General features: G+C 37.4%; 1 protein-coding gene across 3 annotated transcripts in view; it reads right to left on the bottom strand.

Moving 5' to 3' along the window:
- Positions 1-3,984: 3,984 nt before the first annotated feature.
- The window catches only part of Fbxl5 (F-box and leucine-rich repeat protein 5), a 42,388-nt gene continuing 24,262 nt past the window's right edge, over positions 3,985-22,110 (bottom strand). For 2 of the 3 annotated variants that reach the window (XM_087583101.1, NM_001401432.1), the window contains exons 7-11: positions 19,971-20,119; positions 19,026-19,108; positions 17,389-18,111; positions 10,213-10,361; positions 3,985-4,768 (exon numbers count right to left, since the gene is read on the bottom strand). In XM_087583101.1, the coding sequence (XP_087439227.1) occupies positions 4,692-4,768; positions 10,213-10,361; positions 17,389-18,111; positions 19,026-19,108; positions 19,971-20,119 (1,181 nt within the window). In that variant the 3' untranslated portion in view covers positions 3,985-4,691. The remainder of the gene's footprint in view (positions 4,769-10,212; positions 10,362-17,388; positions 18,112-19,025; positions 19,109-19,970; positions 20,120-22,110) is intronic. The other variant, XR_015636607.1, reaches the window with a different exon arrangement.

Genomic DNA, 22,110 nt, shown 5'->3' with positions numbered 1-22,110 from the left:
CTGTTTTAGTCTGTCTCCTCGTGGCACTACCAGACTGTCTATGAGCCTCCCAACTTTTGCACTTGTCTGGAGTACCCTTCACTTCCTTCTGTCCAGCAGAATGACGACGCCAAGATCTAGTACGTTAACTCTTTATAACTTGACCAGAGGAACAAAGAGCAACTCTGTGGCATCAAATATTGTAAATGCTGGTGATCTCATAAAATGGTACTTTATAAAAACAAGGCAAGCATTTACACACTGGCAGTCTTGAAAACAATACAATGCTGGGGTGAGCAAAGAACTGTATTTATATGTCAAAGGGGATTTCAAAAAGAAAACAACTAAGGTGTGGCTATGTCCTTTACACCTTTGCTCCTTGAAACTCAAACCAAGTCTCTCATCCCTAGTATGAAGTATTTCAAGACAAGAGTTTTGTAGAGACAATTAGGTCACGAAGGTAATTCTACAAGGTTGTTACTGCAACTCTTTACTGGTTTTTAGTACAACTCCAAATCCCCACTTAGGTGCATAGAACATCCCCACCCCACTCTTCCCTGCACAAGCAAACACACACACAGCAGGTTGGGAGGGGGAATTCTTTTCTGCCTGAAGGCAAGATCTTCAGAGGATCTTCCCCATTGTATCTGATCCATATTACTTTGGAAGGAGTCCAAAGCCCTTTCTTCTTTCCTATTAACTTCGGTCCTGCTCCATTTCTTGTGTTCTGGGTTGCTGCAGAGTCTGAGCTTGGAGGTGCTGGGAGCCTCTGCTGTGCAAAGAGACAAGCTGCTCAGAAGGCAGAGAAAGAACAAATCAGAGGCTTCTTGCCTCCTACAAACAGATAAATAAAGGAGAGAGACAAATGAGGTTTAACTGTTTTTAAGGATAGAAGGGAGATATAGCAGTTGTTTAAGTATACATGGAATAAAGAATACAGGCCTTTGACCTCAAATGTAGGAAACAAAGGCTCGTAGAAAGAAAGTCTAACTCAACAAATAGAGATGTTACCCTCCATAAGAGGGAGAATGAATGAGAAAAATGCACTAAGGAAAATTTTAAAAGGTCTATGCCAGAGCAGGCAGCTGAGTTCTTTGAACGTGGGCAACACGGGAATTCTGGGATTGTTTAGCTGACAAATAAATAGCCTGGAAATAGGCTTGTATAGTAAGTAGAAGGGAATTTAATTGCAGCTAAATACAAGGATGTTAATTCAAGTTATATAAAGAGAAAGGGGATACATACACACACACACACACACACACACACACACACACACACACACACACACATCTAGAGATTAATCTCCATAAAATGGAGAATTTAAGTATGTGTAGATAAATAAATTTAGGCCTTGATCTATTAAAAATTAATTGTGTAAGAACAAGACAGGGGATAGTGAAGGAGCACTGTCTCAGCGAATAGTAATATTTGCTTAGATTGCTTTAATTGCTTTGAACTGCTTTAATTATCAAAACGTGTGTGGTTATAAGTTTGATGGTTATATTAAAAGTCCTCTGGGAGAGAGGTCAAAATGGAGCTGGTCTAAAGAGAAAGGGGGCTGCTAATTTAAATCAATCGACACCTTTGATAATATCAGGTTACTGGACAAAGGACAAACTATTTTGGGAGAGAAGCTCTGTATCTGCTTTAATAGGAAAGAAGAAAGGACCCCTTCCAAAGTGATATGGATCAGATGTGATAGAGGAAGATCCCCTGAAGGGTCTTGCCTTCAGGCAGAAAGAAGAATTTGAGATCAAACAGGACAGGAAACATGCTGATTCTTCCTCTTGGGAACAGCCCTGTAAGTGGCTCAGACACAAAAATGTCTCTAGCCAAAACTTCCCCTGAAATTAGACAATAAATCTTGTTGGTTATGAAATTCTTAATATTCATCACACCATCCTTCACATGGCATGAAGATCTGTTACAACTGGATATTGATCAAATTAACCCATAAAAGGATCGCTCCGCAAACAAGGAGCAAAAACTCATCCTTAAGAGATCTGAGCACCTTGCATAATACATACAAATATCTTAATAGTCCTAAAATTTTGGTTCCAAGATTCATATATTGCTTCTATACAGTTGTGGAAAGATTCATCCTCGGGGATGCTGAAATGACCTGCTGCTCCAGTTCCTTGCCTCCTGATGCTATTTCCAGAGACTTGCTTCCAGAAGGGCTTCAGGAATAGCTACTGACTTCTGATGGACTGGGTTCATCCAGCCTTTCAGAAGATCCAGTGAAAACTTCAGGCAAGCCCTGTGCCTTCTAAGCATACAGAGACTAGATAACAGATGCTAAAGCTAGCTTTCTTAAGTCTAACCAATTTTTCTAATTTTCTTGCCCTTCCCACTCCTTTAAAAAAAAAAAAAAACAAAAAACTTTGCTCCAATTCAGCAGGAAGAAGTTGTGGAGAATCATCAGTGCCGAGAAAGGAAGAAGATGCAGGTTTGAGAGCTGTAGAAGACAGAGTACTAATCATGTCAGAGCCGGAAAAGGGTGGCCCCAAGCACCCCACCCTGACTGGGTCTAGGGTAGCAAAGATGCAATATAGATTTTAGTAAGTAATAACTTAGGGGTATCAGAGGGGTGGCATTAGCAACTTGAAATTTTGGGAGTGATCCAGCCATTGAGCTGATTAAACATACTAAATAGAAGGCTGTGTGTGTGTCTTTCATTTGAGAATCCAGAGCATTGGGGTAGGTAGGGTAGAGCTTGCTCTGCTTCCAGGAAGATTAGATCACATTAACTACCTACCTCTACAGCCTTGCATTTAACACTTATCAGGTACTGTGATATAATTTATACAACTGTTACATTTTATTCTCAGAAGGAAATCAGTCACAAAATCTCAAGTAAATTGAAACCAAGTATATAGTGTCATGTTAAACTATATTGAGAATAAAAAACAAGAAAATGTATACATAAAAACCTTCCATTACTTACAATTTCAGGAAACCAGCTGTTTAAAATTATTGAAGATAATATCCAAGGCTACAGAGAAAAAAAATCTCCCTATAAGCTATACTGTTTCTTGATTACCTATGGGATAGGTAATCTCTTATCATGATAATCCATGACCATTGTCAATTGTGTATTTTCAAGTTGATAATGGGAAAGTGAAGTAGACATTTGCATGAGACTCCTTCCTGGGGAGTTTTCAGTTTGTTTTCCCAAAATGATACATGCTAGCAACTTTTAAATAAAGTTTTATTATACACTGAGAGATAAAAACAGTCACTCCAGCAGATCATACAAAACTGTGAAACTTCTGACTTGACGCTATACTCGACTTCTTTTCACAAGCTCACAGAAAAAGAGATATTGGTTTTCTTCCTGTACATAATTACTAGAGGAAGTTAATTTTGGTGTCCCCTAAAGACTTGATGACTTCATCACAGAGGTAACATCCTCAAAATCTTAAGATTACCTGCTTTTACATGTGCTCGGCCCTATGCCAAATTTTTAGGGTTCTCTTTTGTTTTCAAATGATAACAGTAATTCTTCAAACGCTTGACAGCAGGGTAATACTTCAAAGAGAATGTCAGTAGATACACCAAAGTGCTTAATTCATATGTCAAGTGAACTGCAAAGTGTTCCAGAATTCCTCTATGTTCCCATTAGATCATTCTTGCTCATCTTCAGACACTCTGGAAACAGGTTTCCATCAGCCTGAAATGAGACCTGCTCTTTGCAGTCACGTCTTCCTAGCTCCACTCTTTTGCAAACAGGCAGAAAATACTTACAGCCACGGAGAGGCTGACTCAGGATCACTTCTTCCTTCACAGCTTTGCTTACACTCAAAAGGAGGGAGGGACACTATTTTCTTCTCATGACAAATAATTATAATTATAATTAACTTCAAAAAAATTTTAATTCAGTAATATTTAGTGTCTAAAACTGTTCAATGTGTCAGGATCATAATTTCATGGACATTCAAAAAACAAAACATTTGGTAAACTTAGATTGAGATTTAAAATAAAATCACAACACAAAAGATATTGCTTGGTAAAGTTCTCAAAGTAGATTTTATTTATACATTTCTTCAAACAATTGTGGAATTTTTAAAAATACCTCCCGAATTCAACAGTTTAGGGACAGCCGTGGAAGCAGGTGTCTACAGCAATAGAAACAGACTGCTGTTCTGCTGGCTCACTGGGCCGGCACCAAGAGGCCAACTTATTCTATAATCTTAAAGAATCTCGCTTCTAAGTGTGTTTGAATTGGCCCCTGAGAATTGTTGAAATAAAGAAAACATTAGGGGAAAAGAGATTCATTTCTAAAATGTTCAGACTTTGAAAATAAATCTTCAGAAATGTATATTTGAAAGGAGCTGCAAAACTTGGTACAGTGTTTACACATAAGAGAACCAATAACCCCCATTGACTAAAATGTAAATAATCTAAAAATATTTTAAATAGCATGGTATTAGTGCTATTCTTTTTAAAGCATTTCATTTAAAAGAAACCAGAAAGACTGTTCTCACCCTAACAAAAAATCCTAATCCTTTTCTAAAACAAAAATATATTTTGCAAAGAAAAACAACATTGTACAGTTCACTGCTAAATTAAATTTCTGAGACTGTAAGAAATGGGGCCAAAACAAGACACACCCAAAATGGGTTAACACAAGAAATGTGCTATAAGTAAAGTGCATGAAAGGAAGCCTGCTCAGCTAAATGAAGTAGACAAAGGTCAGAAGTCAAGGGTCATTCGCCAGAGCGGCAGCAGGCTCGAAAACCACACTGCAAATTCTGGCATCCACTGGCGGTGTCAGCATGAGGACCTGTATGAAAGTAAACAACATGTGAAGGGAGGAACTTGGAGGTCATGCAAACAGTTCTGCCGATGATTCTAACCTGTTTCACTAGCACTTCATTGACATCACACACGACGTACAATCTTACAGCAAATACATTAAAAACTCAGACACAAATAATCAGCCAATAGCTGTCTGATTCCATCTAAAATATCCTCCTTGGAAGAAGAAACATAATAAAATTTCCCAAGAAAACGGGGACAATCGACAGAAGCAAGACTTCTTTGAACATCCTTTCTAGAAACATAATTAAGACAAAAAACAAAACCTATCTGAACTGTGTCAGCTAAAGAATGCGGCAATGAACAATTAGAATAAATGTCATATTCAAAACTTAAAACAATATATATGTCTTCCATACTCTGAGTATTTGTAGACCTCTGAACAAAAACAATAGATAGCTTGAGATGAAAATTTATCCCAAAACTAAATGCAAAAGTGGTCAATTAAACATCTAGAACATAAAACCATGATTCACTTACAATAATAAACCACTTATGGAATAACTGGAATTTTACACCAGCTGTACTATACTACCCAGATACTAGATAAAAGATCTAGATTTATTCAGGAACATTATTGGAAGTTAGAAAAGTAACAAAGAAATTTCAGAGTTAGAGAATGTTCTGAATAATACAATTTTCATGAGAGGAAACAAATGTAGAGGGTTGTTTCTAGCATTTCGAAGACTCAATGTAACTGGTACCCTGAATTAATAAGGAGCAGCTATTAATACTTCCACGGAAAACCAAAGCTTTCGAATGTGACACACAAGAACAAAACAAAACGAGAGGACATGAAGCATCAGAACATGGTTACAGGACTGATCTAATGAACTTAACATCGCATTACCCTCCGTGCTTCCCAGCCTAACAGAATCTACTTGCATCCTACTGCTTTACAGGAGCAGAAGTATGCTGCGGAACAAGGTGACTATGCTCACATCCAGAGACAGTAACTAATCCTTGAAGCTAAACATTTAGACTACATGTATCACCACAAGTACAACTTTTCCTTTTAGCCCAAGACAGCACATATAAAAAGTGAAGAACTTCTTTGGATAAAGTCATTAAAATATAATGTTCATATATTTTACTATGGAAATGACAAATTATCTTTAAGAAAAGCACTGAATTTTATTTATGTGTAGAATTATAATCGATTGCTCACTCTTAAGACTGACGTACCTGGGATTAGCTTCAAACAAGGGAAATAGGCACAACACACACACAATAGGAAATGGGCAGTAGTGTAAATTTATAGAGTGAGCTCCGATTTCAGACTGTTGACATGTTTGTAGGCTTAAAAAGCACCCTTACAACTGGAGTGCTACAGGCCAATTTTTATTTAATAAAAATTAAAATCTTCCATTTTTAATTGTTATATGTGAAATTTTTAAAATTTATAACACCATATTAGGCAGCATTTTCTGGATAAAATAGGACATACAGCTAAAATTAAAAAGAATTACTGTATATTTGTAGTTGTTGGAAATACCTTGGTAAAGAATCATAAACTTTAACATTCCTCTCCCACTGTCAGTCCTTAACCAAGTTTTCCTTGTAACATATTTCCAGCTTCCCTACGCACCAGTCAATCCTCACCCATCCCCTTGCTTAGCCTGGCTTCACCCAGCACATGTTATTGCTTTGACATCAAACACCTGATATCTCCGTAAAACCCAAGTACTGCCTTCCACCATCTCTCTATCCACCCCTTGAGCCTTAATCTAATTAATGCTTAGACTGCTAAATCTTAGCAAAATGTGTACCTATCATTTATCAGTACATAAGTCTATTCTCAGCAACTGTTGAAGACATGAAGAAATTAATTTTCCAAATAAAAGACCATACATGTCTATATTCATACAACACACACACATTTTTGTTTACTTGTCTCTATTTTAAGAGACAAGATCTTATGTCTCCCATGCTGGCTGCATGAACCTAGGGTCATCTTTGTACCTCAGCTTCCCAAGCAGCTGGACTACACAGCTCCATATACATGCCCTTTAATTTTAGAGACAGAAGGGTAAAGAAGGAATATTATACTGAATTCCATGGTGGTCTAGCAAAACAGTCAAAGCTGGAAGCATCAAAGAGTGCACAACTAGTTTTTAAGGGAAACAGTAAAAGGGCTCAACACCACAAGTGGTCAAGGACACTATTCTCCCACCTGACTCACAATTCAAAGCATCATTCCCTATGTATTTGACTTCTGCTAGCAAATTTCTATCTCACTGTTGAAAAAAGGAGTCAGACAATTATTATATATCTGGCTAAATTATAGTAAGAAGAAAGAAAATTAGAGTAAAATGGCATACTTGTTAAAGCAAAGAATCCTTTTTTATATTTAGATGAAAAGAGCTACAAAGGAAGTTGATTCCATTTATAAAATGACGTGTTTTTTCTTGGTTTTACGTATATATTGCTCATGCTATGAGTATGTCTGCACTTACCTTCACTTACCTTTAATTCCTTTTTTTTAACTTAAATTAGAAACATAAGAAAGCAAATCATCTGAGACTGTCACCTTCAGAACTACGAGCTAATCTACCTTTACTGCTAAATTATGCACAAACTGAAATGCAAAGCAGCACAAGAAAGTTACTCACTAGCATTGTTCAAATGTTCTTCAGAGCTCTACACTATGCCATACAACTCCATTAATGATAAAGGTTTGTGTAAATATTATGGCTAAGACACCTCACACATCTAAATCAAGTAACAATTTAAAAATCATGGCGACTCATTCAGAAGAATCAGAATGTGTTTGATTGGCACCAGAGCTTAGTACAGTATCTTGCTCAATATAGCACTGAATAGCTGATGGCTCACACCTTTCCCAGTGTCTGCCTTTGCTTAGGAGGCAGACTATGCTCTCTTTTTGTTTACTATCTTGTCTACAAGTAAAGTTTATCAGCAGTAACTTCTTTTACTAACAATGTGGTAATCATGTAGATTTTCTTTTAACAAAATACATTTTAAATTAAATGTTACTTCAAATATGTGTGCTTCCTCATTACTCTGAATTAACCATGTACTAGATTATTACTATTTTCAGAAATAAAAATGAGCGCTTCTTAACCCTCAACAAGTATTTCATGTATAAGTTGAGTATTTTTCAAAGAAGCCATGTCAATGGTGTCACCTTTTACAAGTGGGTACAATTCCAGCACGTTCTAAATTGTATATTCTTTTACAAAAAAGGACTGACTCTTAATTACTGCTTTAAAAGCAACTACCTAGACTCCTAGAAAATGCATTATATATAAACTTTAAAGCATTTCCATTTCTTCCAAATCATGCTCTATCAAGAAAGGAAATTTAGAATTGTATTATTTGTATTATTGAACTGTAAATAGCTTTCAAACCTTAAAAGTCGGATCTCTCAAAAGTTTCTACTAAAAATTTGAAATAAAAAAATTTACATTTAACAGGAGTAAATAACTCCTTTGGAATGCTAATATTATATATTCAAAACAGATTAAATATTGAGAAAGTACAAAAGATTTTAAGCACTTTACCTTTTTCATCTAAATATTTTCCAAAAAGTTTAAAAACAGTTAAGTACAGAGTAAGTAGGCAAATAATAAGACTGAGCTAAGTCTTTACACTTCCCACCAAATACCTATCTCCATTAAGCAAAACAGAGTTCACTCACTATGAGATTTGTTTCCAAATGGAACCTACACCAAAATTATATAAGCAACTCAAATGTAATACACAAATAAAATATCTTCATTAAAATTATGTATTCATCTTAAACTGAATCTTGTAAGCTTAGGAAGCTTTGTTTTTAAAAGCCATATTTATTTTTCTTCTTTCAGACTGCATAGACATGTGCACGGGTACACATACATATGAGTGCATTGGCCACAGGAGGTCAACGGGTGTTGGATCCCCTGGAGCCAGAGTTACAGGCTGTTGTGACCTGCCACATGAATCTATTGGGAGAGCAAGCTCTGATCCTCTGTAATAGCAATATGGGGTCATCCACTTAACCACTGAGTCACCTGTCCAGTCCCCCATGGCTTTATTTTTAACAGTAAGCAAAAACTTCCATTCATGAACATAATTTTGCTTTTATTTGTTCAGCTAGATATTTAAAAAGAATCATTTTTCCACTGCTTGGTTACATTGCCATCAAGAGAGAGCAATACAGGCTCCACCAAGTTGCTTCTGTTAAGAACATGTCAACTCTTCTAGAAATAAGAGCTGAGATCTCCTTTCTTCTCATTTATTTTAAGAGAAATCTAACTTCTAAGCAATAGAAAACTTGCTAACTTCTCTGCATTCTAATATTATTCTCTCTAGTTTCCCTGAATCCATGATTGTTCTCCCTGAGATAAACTCTGGTCTCCCCTCTCATTTGAGAATAAACTGGGCTCTCAAAACCAAAAGTATACAGTATAAATAAAAGATAGGTGAATAAGAGAATGGGACTATTTAAATCTGTTTCCAGTTACAAACGCAGGATGATTTGTTCTGTTTATTAATAATCAAGGAGCAGCTTTATTATGCTTCTGAAATATTCAGTTTCTACTACATAAGATCAAATGCTCCAAAGAACAACAAACATAATTTGAAAATGCATGTTTGAACAAGCTCAATGAAAAACAGACGAGAAAAAAATGGGGGGGGCGGGGGGGATGTTTAACTAGTGGTACCTGTATATCTGTCTGTGTCTGTGTGTCTGTAGGGATTAAGATGGGGTCTCACATAGCCCAAGCTAAACTTGAAAGAAAGGATGTCCTTGAACTACTGACACTATCTCCAGAGTGCTGAAGTGAATGACAAGCACCGAGCCACCACCCTTGTGTTGTGTGATGCTGGGGCTTAAACCCTGCGCTTTATGCATGCTGGGCAAGCACTCTTCCAACCAGCTACATCCCATGCCCTGCCTCGTGACTTTTAAGTTGGCTCAGGAATCAGCTTCTGAAACAGTATAGAAACTGTCAAGCCTGTGCCTCCTGAGGAGTTCCCATTAACAAAGTCTTCTTTTGTTATCTACCAAACTTAAATAAAGCAGTGCTGTGAGAAAATGTGATCCTGTCATTCCTAAGAAATCAATACTTTTAAGTTATTCATGGGTAAATGCTAGAATACTACAGTGGAATTCCCAAAATCTTAAAGTAATCTTAGTATTTCTATAACAATTTGTCATTTTTAAGTGATTTAAACTCTTACATGCCTAAAATTCTGGTACAATGGATAAGAAACTTACCTTCACAAAGTAAAAATATGTGGCATTTTGCTTTTATTAGATTAAGGAACCAAATCATTTTAATTTATTAAATTTAAAGGACTAAACCTGAAAGTGAGACAATTTGTGCAGTTAGGAAATAAAAACTATAAAAAAAATTACAAAAATCTTAAATTCTTCAACATGTCTCAGCTAAAAGGCATTACCGTTAATGTTGTCACAGTAGTAGAAGTATTCGTCATTTAGGGAAGGACATGCTGAGACCAAATCCTGCAGTCCTGCACCAGTTACAGTCAGACAGCCAGAGAGATTCAGGTGCTCCAAGTAAGGCAGTCCTCCTCCCAGAGTCAGAACCCTGCAAAAGAAATACTCTGACAGTCAGGAAAGAGTAATCTTTGGAATTTTTAATATTGCTATGGCCCACTAGTATTGTACTAACTCTCAAGTTGGCAATAAGTTATGAATTTTTATAAAACACTGATAACTGACTGACTCCTCCTTAGACAGAAATACATCCGACTCAAGAAAATGTTCTACATTTTTCTTGTCAAGACTCCAATAAAGCATATGACACTTTATAAAAACATTACAGTAACAATTCTCACACAAACACCGAGACCTAGATTCATTTCCCACCAAGCTGTATAAGAGAATAAAAAAATCAAAAAATATTACTGAAATCTGAAACCTAATTACCAGTTCCCCCCATAAGTTAGTGAGGGGTGATCCCTGCAGTTCCTGACAGGGAAGTAGGCTGAAGCACTCAGAGAGATTAAGAATGAAGACCACTGCATATCGACTTCATCAACCTGGATCAGACGGCGGGGCGTCTAACGCCAGGCAGTCATTGCTGGCATACTTAAAGCACAGTACAATCTGGGAAAAGGTTTCCAGGTAATATCAGCCAATTCCAGGTGCACAATAATGCTTAAGGTGTGACTACATAGAAACTTTATTACAAAGTTCATGTCACCATGAAGGTTGGTTCTATAGCTCAAAGACCTAGAATCTAATGTGGTTTCTGACCAATAGCAGGTACATATGCCATCTCCCCTAAGGATTAGTAATGGTCTAGGGAGAAGAGTCTGGGGTAATTATTCTGGGGATTTGAGTGAGAGGTCTGTCTCTATATCAAAAGGGGGTGGTGGTCTGCCTCCACAACCAGCAAGGTCACCAGGTCATTAACAAACTCCACTCTCAGCTTTCTGGATGGGATGCAGGTATCTTATTATTATCTCCTCCATTGAGACACTCCTGCATGATTAACATTCTGTGAGTACCAAGACTCTGTATCCCCAACAACCTAGGAATCCCTCTCCTGGGTATACGAACACAAGAGAACCAACCGTCTTACACCAAAACTAGCACAGAAATGTCCACAGCAGCATTATTCACACCAGACAAAAAGCAAAACACCCTGAATGCCCACTGATGGATGTATAATTGCCAACAACTGAGGACAAGAAAAAACTGGAGTAACTGCTACAAGTATGGGGTTTTTATTCTGAAATACATTAAAATTTAATATATATTGGAAAGAAATTAAAAAGGGGGTTCGTGATAGTAAATTTAATATCATGTAAATTCATTTCTGTGTTTAAAAAGAAAACGTAATATCACGTTCAAGTCTAAAAACCACAGTAGAAATTAAAATATAAGAATAAAATAGGGACTGGAAAATTTCTATATAATAACTAAAGGAGTATTAAAACATCAAAAAAATGAGATAATTTGATACAAAAAAGGTAAATGACAAAACTAATATACCAAATTTAGTTTTAAAATTAATGCAGTTGGGGTTGGGGATTTAGCTCAGTGGTAGAGCGCTTGCCTAGCAAGCACAAGGCCCTAGGTTCCGTCCCCAGCTCCGGAAAAAAGAAAAAAAAAATTAATGCAGTTAAAGTACATTAGGAACCAATGTAAGAAGTAAACTATTATGGAAATAAAAACAAACTATGAATTTCTGGGGTTTTTTTTTGGGGGGGGGGGGGAACATCCTTGCCAGACAGTACTGACTAGCCTAGAAGTCACTGTACAAAATAGGTTGGCAGTGAACAGCAGTTCTCCATCTACTGTTTCTCAGAGCTGGGACTACAGGCATATGATGCATCTGGCCAGGCCTACAGGAATTATCAATATTCAGAGAGAATACTGAATGGTAAAGATTGGGAAGGGCATGTTTTAAATCTATTTAATCTTATATTCTAATTTTAAAGGATTTTCCCCCACCATTTTCCCATCTGTATAGAATTCAGGCTAACAATGGTGGTAGTTCAGAATCTATGTGGTTTAACATGAATGAGGACATTTTTTTAGACAGGGTCTACAGTCCAATCTGACCTTGAACTCATATACCCAAGGATGGTCTCGAGCTCAAAATTCTTTTGCCCAAGCCTCCCAAGTGCTGGAATTAACTGGCCCAAATAAAGTTTTTAAAAGGAAGAAAATACTTAAAATTCAATAACTCATAAAGTCTAAGACCTTGAGAAGTTCACAATAAAAAATGTACCTTTCAAAGGGGAGTCTGAAAGCTCAAATGGTGTCTGAATGAAATGTACAATGTTACAAATGTGCCTATATCTGTCACTTGGTCAGTCACTGGCTTTACTGGCTCTTAGTGGAAAAACAAACTATAAATACAAACAAGCAATTACAATACCTTTTGACAAATACTCTTCTAAGAAGACACAGAAGGGTCTTGAAAGATCAGAAAATGTTTCTCATACTAGCATAAAGGCATATGCTATGAAAGAAATAATGAGCAGAATTTAGCCATAATACTATGTTACAAAGAGAAAATACAAAAAAAAAAAAGAAAGAAACTACCATTAAAAAGGGAGAAAATGGTTGTTTAGGGCTAACATACATACATACACACACACATATATATATATATATATATATATATGTACATACTATGTATGTATGTGTGTTTGTATGTATGCATGCATGTTTATGGAAGTATGCCTGAGTATTCATTTGTGTGTGTGTGTGTGTGTGTGTGTGTGTGTGTGTGTACACGCATGCACACACGTCTTGAGGGCAATGATGAGAATAAAAAGAAGTAAAGGGATATCAAAGTTAAAATATTGTCTTTAGCCAAAGGCAGTATGTCTCAATGAAAGACTGAGGTATGGTAACATACAGTAAGAAAATATATTCCTCATAATAGGGGAAAGAAACAGTTAAACAATTAAGGCATACAAAAAGGAGAAAAAGCTACACAAACATGTATAAGTTATAGAAATGATACAAACAACAGTGACTCAAAGAAGCTAATCTTTGGTTTGTTTTTATTTTTCAAGACAGGAATTCTCTGTGTAATCTTGGCTGTCCTAGAACTTGCTCTGTACATCAGGCTGGCCTTGCATTTGTAAAGACCCGCCAGATTCTGCCTCCCTAATGCTGGGAGTTAAGGCATGTGTCACCACTGCCTGGCAAAAGAGAAGATTATTAAAGAATAAAACCATGTCCCAAATTCAACAATATATAATTTGAACTATCTAGTGCCCAACCAAAAACTATTAAATATTAAAACAATCTGAAAAAATACATCAGTCAATAGACACACACAGCAATAAATTATAAAGATGGTAGAGTTAGTAAGTGATGGCTTTAAGAACTTTTAGAGATGTCAGCAAGACAGCCAACTAAATGCCCTAACAAATGATCTCTCCCCGGAAGACAGCAAAGACAACCAATGACACCAACACAAGGAGAAGGACCAGTACACTAGAAACTCTGCGAAGCCCAGAGCCTGGAGTAGCCTCATACAAAATGAGAAGCATCTCATCTCCAAAGCCCAATCCCCAACTAGCAACCAGGATGCACTTCTATTCAGGGCAAGGAAAGTAAGAACCTCTAGGAGACCCGCAATCACCGTGAACACTGACAGTCCCTCACAGGTATTAAACGCAACAGCTACCTAGAGACCACACATCTCTGACAACCCACAGAGGGAGCCAACACTCTGTCCCATCTCCAACCCACGCAACAACTACATTATATATTTTGAAACCATGAACAACTGCTGTCCTGCTCCAGAGGGAAGTAATCATGGCATCCTTCCACCTCTAAGACTTTGTAATCACAGTCATCCCTGGTAGCCCATGATTCCAAAGTCCCAGAGAGTCAATGCCTTAATCATGATTATGTCCCCTACTTGGGGTGAAATAGTACCCTGCCTCCAGGGAATAGTACCTTGGTCATCCTAAGCAGTCATACTATTCCCAGTTTGAGATGGTACACTGTCTTCTGTGGAAACTAAAACCTAGGACCCTGGGCTCACGATGCTGATGGGTGCTTCAGTGTCACTGACATTAGTTTTGGTTTTATTTTATTTTATACATATGAGTGTTTTGCCTGGATGTATGTCTATGTATCATGTACATGCCTGGTTCCAGTGGAGGCCAGAAGGCAGCATCCGATCCCCTGGAACTGAACTTACAGACATCATGTAAACAATCATGTAGGTGATGGGTATTGAACTCAAAAGCAGCAAGAGCTTTAATCACTCCATCTCTCCAACTCCAGACACCAGGGTTTTGGCTCATCTGAAACCAAGTCTGCCTCAGAGATTGACAATCTTCTAAGACTCAAGTACCACATAGGCTTCTGAGATTGTAAGCTCAGAACTGGATTCTAGAGCTGCTCTCAGAGGCCTACACTCTGAAATACAGCATCTCTGCAGCTGCTTCTAAAAGACATGTCAGAGTAGAGGGGAAAATGGCAAAGTCAAATGCTGTCCTGGCAGTAGGTCTCTGGAAGGTTTTGATGCATGACTAGTGAGTGGCTCACCAAGGAGCTGAAATAAGGATTAAATTAAATGACAGAGTGGGTGAATGAAAAAGATCAATTCTGGGGGCAGTTTCCTTCCCTATAGTAAACTTTGTAATTTCTCCCCTATAAATATATTGAAGGACAAGATTATTCACTCAACGCAGGGCCTTTGAGCAGCCAAGTGTGGTCCATGGAGAGGCTCCTGGAGCCTGTCAGAACCTATTAGTCAGCTCCAGGAGCAGCCCTGGGAAGCAAGTGCATAGCTTTACTCCCCTTTATCCTATCCTGAGAGCCAGAGCAAGCAGTGTAAGCTTGCCCTGCCAAACTCACAGGAGGCAGCAAGATACCCAGCATCCCTACAGCAGTACTTCAGGTCTAAAATCCCAGCACTCAAGAAAGACAAGAGAGAAGCATCAGGAGTTCAAGCAGGCCAGTTTTGAATACATAAGTATTCAAAATAAGTAAATCTGAGGTCAGCCTGAACTACCTGGGATGACATTCTGGATCTAAATAAATCCCTTACTTACTCCCTACCTATGAACCCCTACAAAAAAGATGAAAACAGTTTGAAGGAAGGCTCCTTGCATGCAGAGGAAAAAAAGTACTCTTAAAAGTCACAGTACCAGAAATGAGCTACCTCTCTATGTTCTGGCAGCCAGGGAGGCCACTACTACTGTTTTGTTTAAATAAATGTGATATGCCTACATACTAGATTCTACTAAACATATGTGTTTATGACCACAGATTGCTGTGGCTGTCAATCTTAGTTCTGGAAGAAAACTTTAAACAATTTTTTCAGAGACTCAGAATTTGTTAAGCTACTGGAACTAAATGACAGCTGCCACTGTAGCAGGTGCTACAATGAACGTGCAGACATAGATGGAGCAAAAAGGTCGGATTTGTGTATCAGCCCCTCCAAAACTCAATACTATCAGGGATGTGGGTACAGGATGTGGGTACAAAGTATTAGAGGAAGGGGCATTGTGTACCATTCCTCCCAAAGTCAAATATTCTCCCCTAGAGGGAGAAGCTCAGAAGACTTAGTAAACTAATGCAGTTAGTTCACCACACTTAAAAGACTCAGCTCAAGATTTGTAAGGCCGATTTCCAGTAAATAAAAGGGGGAGGGTGAGAAAACTCTTCTTTAGAGCTGGGTAAAGGGAGAGCTGGGTACAGCCTTTATGACTCATCGTGAGATTTTCTGTGGTGCAGCTACCTTTAAAATCCATATTTAAGATCAAGAGACTCCAGAGAGCCAATCTTAAATAACAGAAGCTGGAAGACAAATTTCTAAACTCATTACAGAGCTACGGTCACTAAAACTGCACTGTCATTTCTACTTATGTTAAAACACTGTAAGTTTAGGCAGAACAACTGGATAAACAAAACAAAGCAAAGGCATCCAGACAGGAAAGCTGTAATTTAAATGGCTGGCAGTAAATGTTACATGCAGAAATCCTCAAGGATTCTGAATTTAAATGACTGGCTATAAATGTTACATGCAGAAATCCTCAAGGATTCTGAAGAGCTCTTTGACATATCCAAGGTCCTGGGTACCTCATGGGGGAAAGGGCCAAAAAAAAAAAAAAAAAAAAACAAAAAAAAAAAAACAAAAAAACACATACAAAACACAGAGCTAAAGGGTTAAACAAAACAGAGGTTTAACAAACCAACACATAAAAACTAATTCTGTTACTAAACACCAGGAGGGCATACATACACCTACAACCCCAGAATTTGGGAAGCTGAAATAGAGTTTGAGGTAAGCCTATATGGTGAACGCCGGTCTCAAAATCAAATTATTTTCTATATACTAGCAATGAACAATTGAAAAAGGAAATTAAGAATGTAATTCTATTTACAGTCATATCAAAAACCACAAGATACTGTAGTATTTGACTATTTCAGCTTACTTTAAATTACAGATGTGTATGTTTCTGCATTTACTGCCTCTAACATTGTATAACTGTTGGAGAGAGGACTTGGAGATTGAGTACTAACTGCTCTTCCAGTGGACCCAAGTACTATTCCCAGCAACCACATCAGGCAGCTCACAACCAACCATAACTCCAGTTGCAGAGAATCCATTGTCTCTGGCCTCTGCAAGTGCTATGTGCAAATGCAAAAACATACACCAGGCCAACCAACGTTCCTTACGAACAGTGTCTCAACAACAGCAGCAGCAGGTGGACACGAGTCAACAGCAATTTGGTTTATAGGCACCTCATGGTATAAAATCACACCAACTACCACAGCCATAGTTGGCAAAGTCTTCAATATAAAATTTACTTCTGTAATATGTCCTTGAGATTATAACCTATAACCTATAAATTAATCTACCAAATTGTATTATAAAAATGTAATGTGGCCAATTCCTGAGCACTTAAACGTCTAAATGTATATTCCTCCATATCCTACAATGTATCTGAACTGACTGAAATGAGACTTCATGTTGGCATCAGAAGCACTATTGCCCCAGTACTTGTTGTAACAAACCTTGGTTAACTTTCTTGCTTAAATAAACCAAGTAAAAAACTTAGATCAGGAATAATATTTCATCTGAGAATAGATCCATTTCCTAGTAACTAGAGCTGATCACCCACCTGAGACCATGGTCTGTGATCTGGTAACATCCAGACAGACTGAGGAACAAAAGTACTCGTCCAGTCTCTTGGTCAGACTTTTCACTCCCAAAATAAATTAAGTCTTTCCCCCTGGGCAACGTAGTCCTTAATGCTTTTCTACACACTGCAGAAGCCGCTGGGAGTGCAGACATAGTTCTTAGAGCTGTCCCTGTGCAACAGAATGAATGACCACAATACGCAAAGGCTGGAGAAGCACAATGCTGCTGCCAACAGACACTAGTCCTTAATCCCACAATGTCCTTGCTGTAACAACCAGAGGAGGAACAACCAAAGTTGGAGGCTGTTTCCATCACACAGAGACTTTCAACGTTTCTGTGCCTCCATTCTACAGCATCTTCGATATCGGCCAAATCTTCAGCATCTAGCATCCACACGTAGGGAGGAGTGAAACTTTCAGAAGACACAGGTTCAGTCCAAGTGTGTTCGCTGTCGATTTCTTCACCAACGCCTTTGTTAGTTAAATTGTGCAAACAGGCATACTGCGTGGTGGATGGCATGGTAATGTCTTTATTTGTCCATGGAGTTGAAGTAGTCTTGCCTGCACTTTTCAGAACGCCACTCTGATGAGATGTCAGAACTCCAAGAGCTCTAGAAATCTTCTCCAGAGCCATGTCTGTGATTTTTTCACATCCAGACAAGTCAAGATGCCGAAGACTCTGGCAGCAGCCAAGCCAAGACCAACTACAAAAGGGAACAAGACTATCAAATTCCTCAAAAGCATTAAACTATGTATACAGACGGGCATGAACATTACTTTAAATACAAAATCATTACTTAAATATCCTGGAATTTCTACCATCAGAGAATATTTTAAGTGCTGGAAATAAAAAGAAGGAAAAAAAAAAAAAAAACCTAAGGCAAGTCATTTAAAAAGGGGGGGTGGAGGGGCTGGGGATTTAGCTCAGTGGTTAGAGCGCTTGCCTAGGAAGCGAAAGGCCCTGGGTTCGGTCCCCAGCTCCGAAAAAAAAAACCAAAAAAAAAAAGGGGGGGGGGTGGAAAAGAAAGAAATGGATAGGAAAGACTTCGTTTCCTGTACTAAAAGTAAGCACTTGGAGGGGAGGTAGCACACACATAAAAGAGCTGCTACAGCATAATGAAAATAAAAAAGAAATGAACACTGGAGACAGGTAAAGACCCTGTCTTCCCTCTGAAATAGGGTATGTCAGAACTGTGAAGAAAGGGGAACTAAAATAATAAGAAACCTAGTGGTCTCTAAGGAAGAATCAATTACCTGGTTTGAACAGACTGGTACTGAACCAAAAAACAATGAATTAAATGAAAAGGGAGTTCTGCCAAAAGACACTGAAAAACTGAAATAAAACCTTGAGAATAGTAATACTGATCTACACAGCAATTATAAAGCAAGCTTAGTAAGCCTAGGTGAGACATACAGATGGCAGTACTGATGTTCTGGGCCTGTAAACAAAGGAAAAGACTTGGGAGGATTCTATTAAGTTACCACCATATATGGCAGGGATTCAGCAGCAACACAGAGTAGGAGTAGTAAATAACAATTATGTAAACATGAAAATAGGCAAATTTTGCTAGTTTTGTTTTATTTTATTTATTATATTTAGATATTTAAAATAAATAACCTGTCAAATGCAGAATCGGAAATGTCAGTCTGGGTAAGATCCAGATGTTCCAGATTAGGACAAAGCTCTAAAATCTGCCTAACCTAAAAAGGAAAGGAAAGCCATTGTGAGGACCTGTGGAGAAACTTCAGTTAGACAAGTAACAGACAATGATAACTATAATACACTGGTTTTTCCTATACATGCATACTGAAAGAAAAAAAATCACTCAAAGAACACATTAAAATAGTTACATTCTGGTGTGGTGTGTGTGGATGCCAGAAGTTAATCCAGTGTGTCTTCCTCCATCTAATTTTCTGAGACACCATCTCTTACTGAACTCTAGGTTCTGCTGGTGTAGTTGCACAATGAGTACCAGGAATCTGCTGCCTCTGCCCCCATTTCCCCTGGCCGCCAGCACCGTGGTTACAGACACATGCCACTGTACACACATCTACATTCTGGGGATGCAAACTCAGGTTCTTATGCTTGCACAAAAGGCACTTTACCAAATGTGCCTTTTACCTCTCCAATTCTTGGGCCCACAATTCTAGTAATTGTCTTAAAGATTCTTAGAAATTAGACCCAGAAAAATCACCCTCTTAAAGGAATACTCAAGGAGATTGCATGTAGGAAGTCATAATTTTATAAAACTAGTTCATCTCACTTGTGCATCTTGCCATGCCTTACATGTTATAATCAACCATATAGAAGTAAACTCAACACATAACATCTACAAATTCACGTAAATGCTTAGCTGACTAGTTTTAGTTCCCTTATGTATGACACAGGCAAGGTTCCTACGCTACAGTACCCTAAGAAATGAAATGATATGAAAACAAACAGTGCATTCCTATCCATGGGAAGACACTCGATTCTCCTTCTTAAATAAGCATTAATAAGCAAACCAAAGTTGTCTGACTGCTATTTTTCTTAATGCTCAAGCTAGGGTTCATTTGTACATACCATTTTGCTGGAGACTGCAGAGCTGTATGCTAACACTAAAGTTTTTACAGAGGTACCAACATATGGCAGAACATTATGAATTAAGCCATGGAGTAAACGTTTTTCCATTTGTGCAATGCTGATAGCAACCGATTCCTCTGCAGACTCTTCTGTAAAATGAATTCAAACATCTAAGAACTATACACCAATTATAAGTAGGCCACCAAAAGGATGCATCAAAATACTAAATATGAAACTCTATACTATCCTCACTTTTGCAAACCATTCACTTTCTGGAAACAAGAAAAAGTTCTGAATAGTCAAAGAACTGTAAAACTTATTCAAGAGAAGGAATTAAATGATCTACAAATTTTTGGCTTTTTTTAAAAGTAACATCAGTTATTCTACCTAATTAAAAAAGACACAGCTAGATGTGAAACAACTCCATTAACCTTATCATTATGAAGACACCTTAGCTCGTAAGAAGTTAAACAGAAGCATGGCCTTTTGCACTTAGTAATTTTTATAGAGCTTGGATATAACAAGATACTTCTCTAACAGCAAACAAAAAACCACAGGATTAGCCTGTCAGAAGACTGTTTTTATAGGATGGGTGAAGACCTGAGTTCAAGCCCCAAAATTAAGGAAAAGAACTTTTCTTACAATTCCAATTTAATAAAAAGAAAACACACTGTATGTAGGCCTAAAATATGTTTCACTTTTCAAGATTCTATCTTTACTATACTTACCTAAACACCTAACTTGAATGTCTTGAACCATAAAGCAGCTTAATATGTTGAAGATTTATTTAAAATAAAATTGCATATAGTGGTTAAAAGAAAACTATGTGAAGAGTAATTACTAAATATTTTACCAACTTTGAATATTTTATAAATACCTCAAATTCTTCTTTTACTTAGACAATATGTGTATCACTAAAAAGCACTTCAGCAAACATTATTTATTACACTACATTTTTATTCATAATTCATTCTTTTCTCCGTGGCCCTCCCTGTCTGAGTATGCTTTATTTACTTAAAACCAACTACAGTTACATTCTACTGCCTGCCACAGAAAAGCATATGACTGAGGCTAACTAAATTAGTCTGTCTTATTAAACGAATTTCCAAACTCCTAAAACTATACCAAAATGGGTCCTCTTCAATTCATAAAGCCCAAAACACTCTCACTAACAAAGCAATAATCATTGTAGTTATTTCCTACACATACAGCTCTTCCATCAGACCAGCTTATCATAGCTTTATGAACAGAAACTTCTTAAGATTTCTCATCTATAAATTTTCACTATTGTAGGATCTTTTTAAAATTACCTAAAGTAACATCAAAGACACAATCTGTCTTCCTCCCCTATACTTTCAAACATCACTGTGAATCTCTATTACAGCAATTCTAATTATGTACCTCAAACAAAGACATTACGTAGTCTAAGTTCTACCGTACCTCTATTTATTTAACAGTAGGGATAAATTTTATCCATTCCCAGACCATCCCTCATATTGTACTTTGGGTGGACCAAAACTGTGCAACACAATTAACTTTCATGTATGAATTATCTTTTATAGTGTGGGAGACTAAACCCAGGGCTTTACACATGTTATACAAATGCTATAAGCTACTCCCACCCAAAGTCTCTCACTTACACACATCACCTGTAGGCTCTATCACAGGCTGGAGGCAAGTACCATGACTTTACATCATCCTGTCTCCCATCTCTCAACTATAGACGACTCAATAAACTGACTAACTGAAATACCCCTCAATCACATATTGTAAGCTGTGAAGCACTATAATGAAGATAGTTTATTTCCACACAGAAATAGCCATCACTTTCTGGTTTTATTATTTTAATATTAAAAAAAATCAAAAGAAACCATTCTCTTTAAAAAAAAAATACTGGGGAAGGGGATTTAGCTCAGTGGTAGAGCGCTTGCCTAGCAAGCGCAAGGCCCTGAGTTCAGTCCCCAACTCCTAAAAAAAGAAAAAAAAAAATACTTCCAACAAGAATTCTAAATGTACTCAAATTCCTCAGAGAAGTGGGCTTTTAAAGTCTTTCAAAAACACAAAACACATGAATTTTAAGGACTGATAATTATTAACCAGAATGCCAATTATTTAAACACCATGTAATAATTTTTATTCC

Source organism: Rattus norvegicus, chromosome 14, assembly GCF_021556685.1.
Source record: "Rattus norvegicus strain SHRSP/BbbUtx chromosome 14, alternate assembly SHRSP_T2T, whole genome shotgun sequence".
NCBI classification, from domain to species: domain Eukaryota; kingdom Metazoa; phylum Chordata; class Mammalia; order Rodentia; family Muridae; genus Rattus; species Rattus norvegicus.
This window is presented reverse-complemented; position numbering and strand designations above follow the sequence as displayed.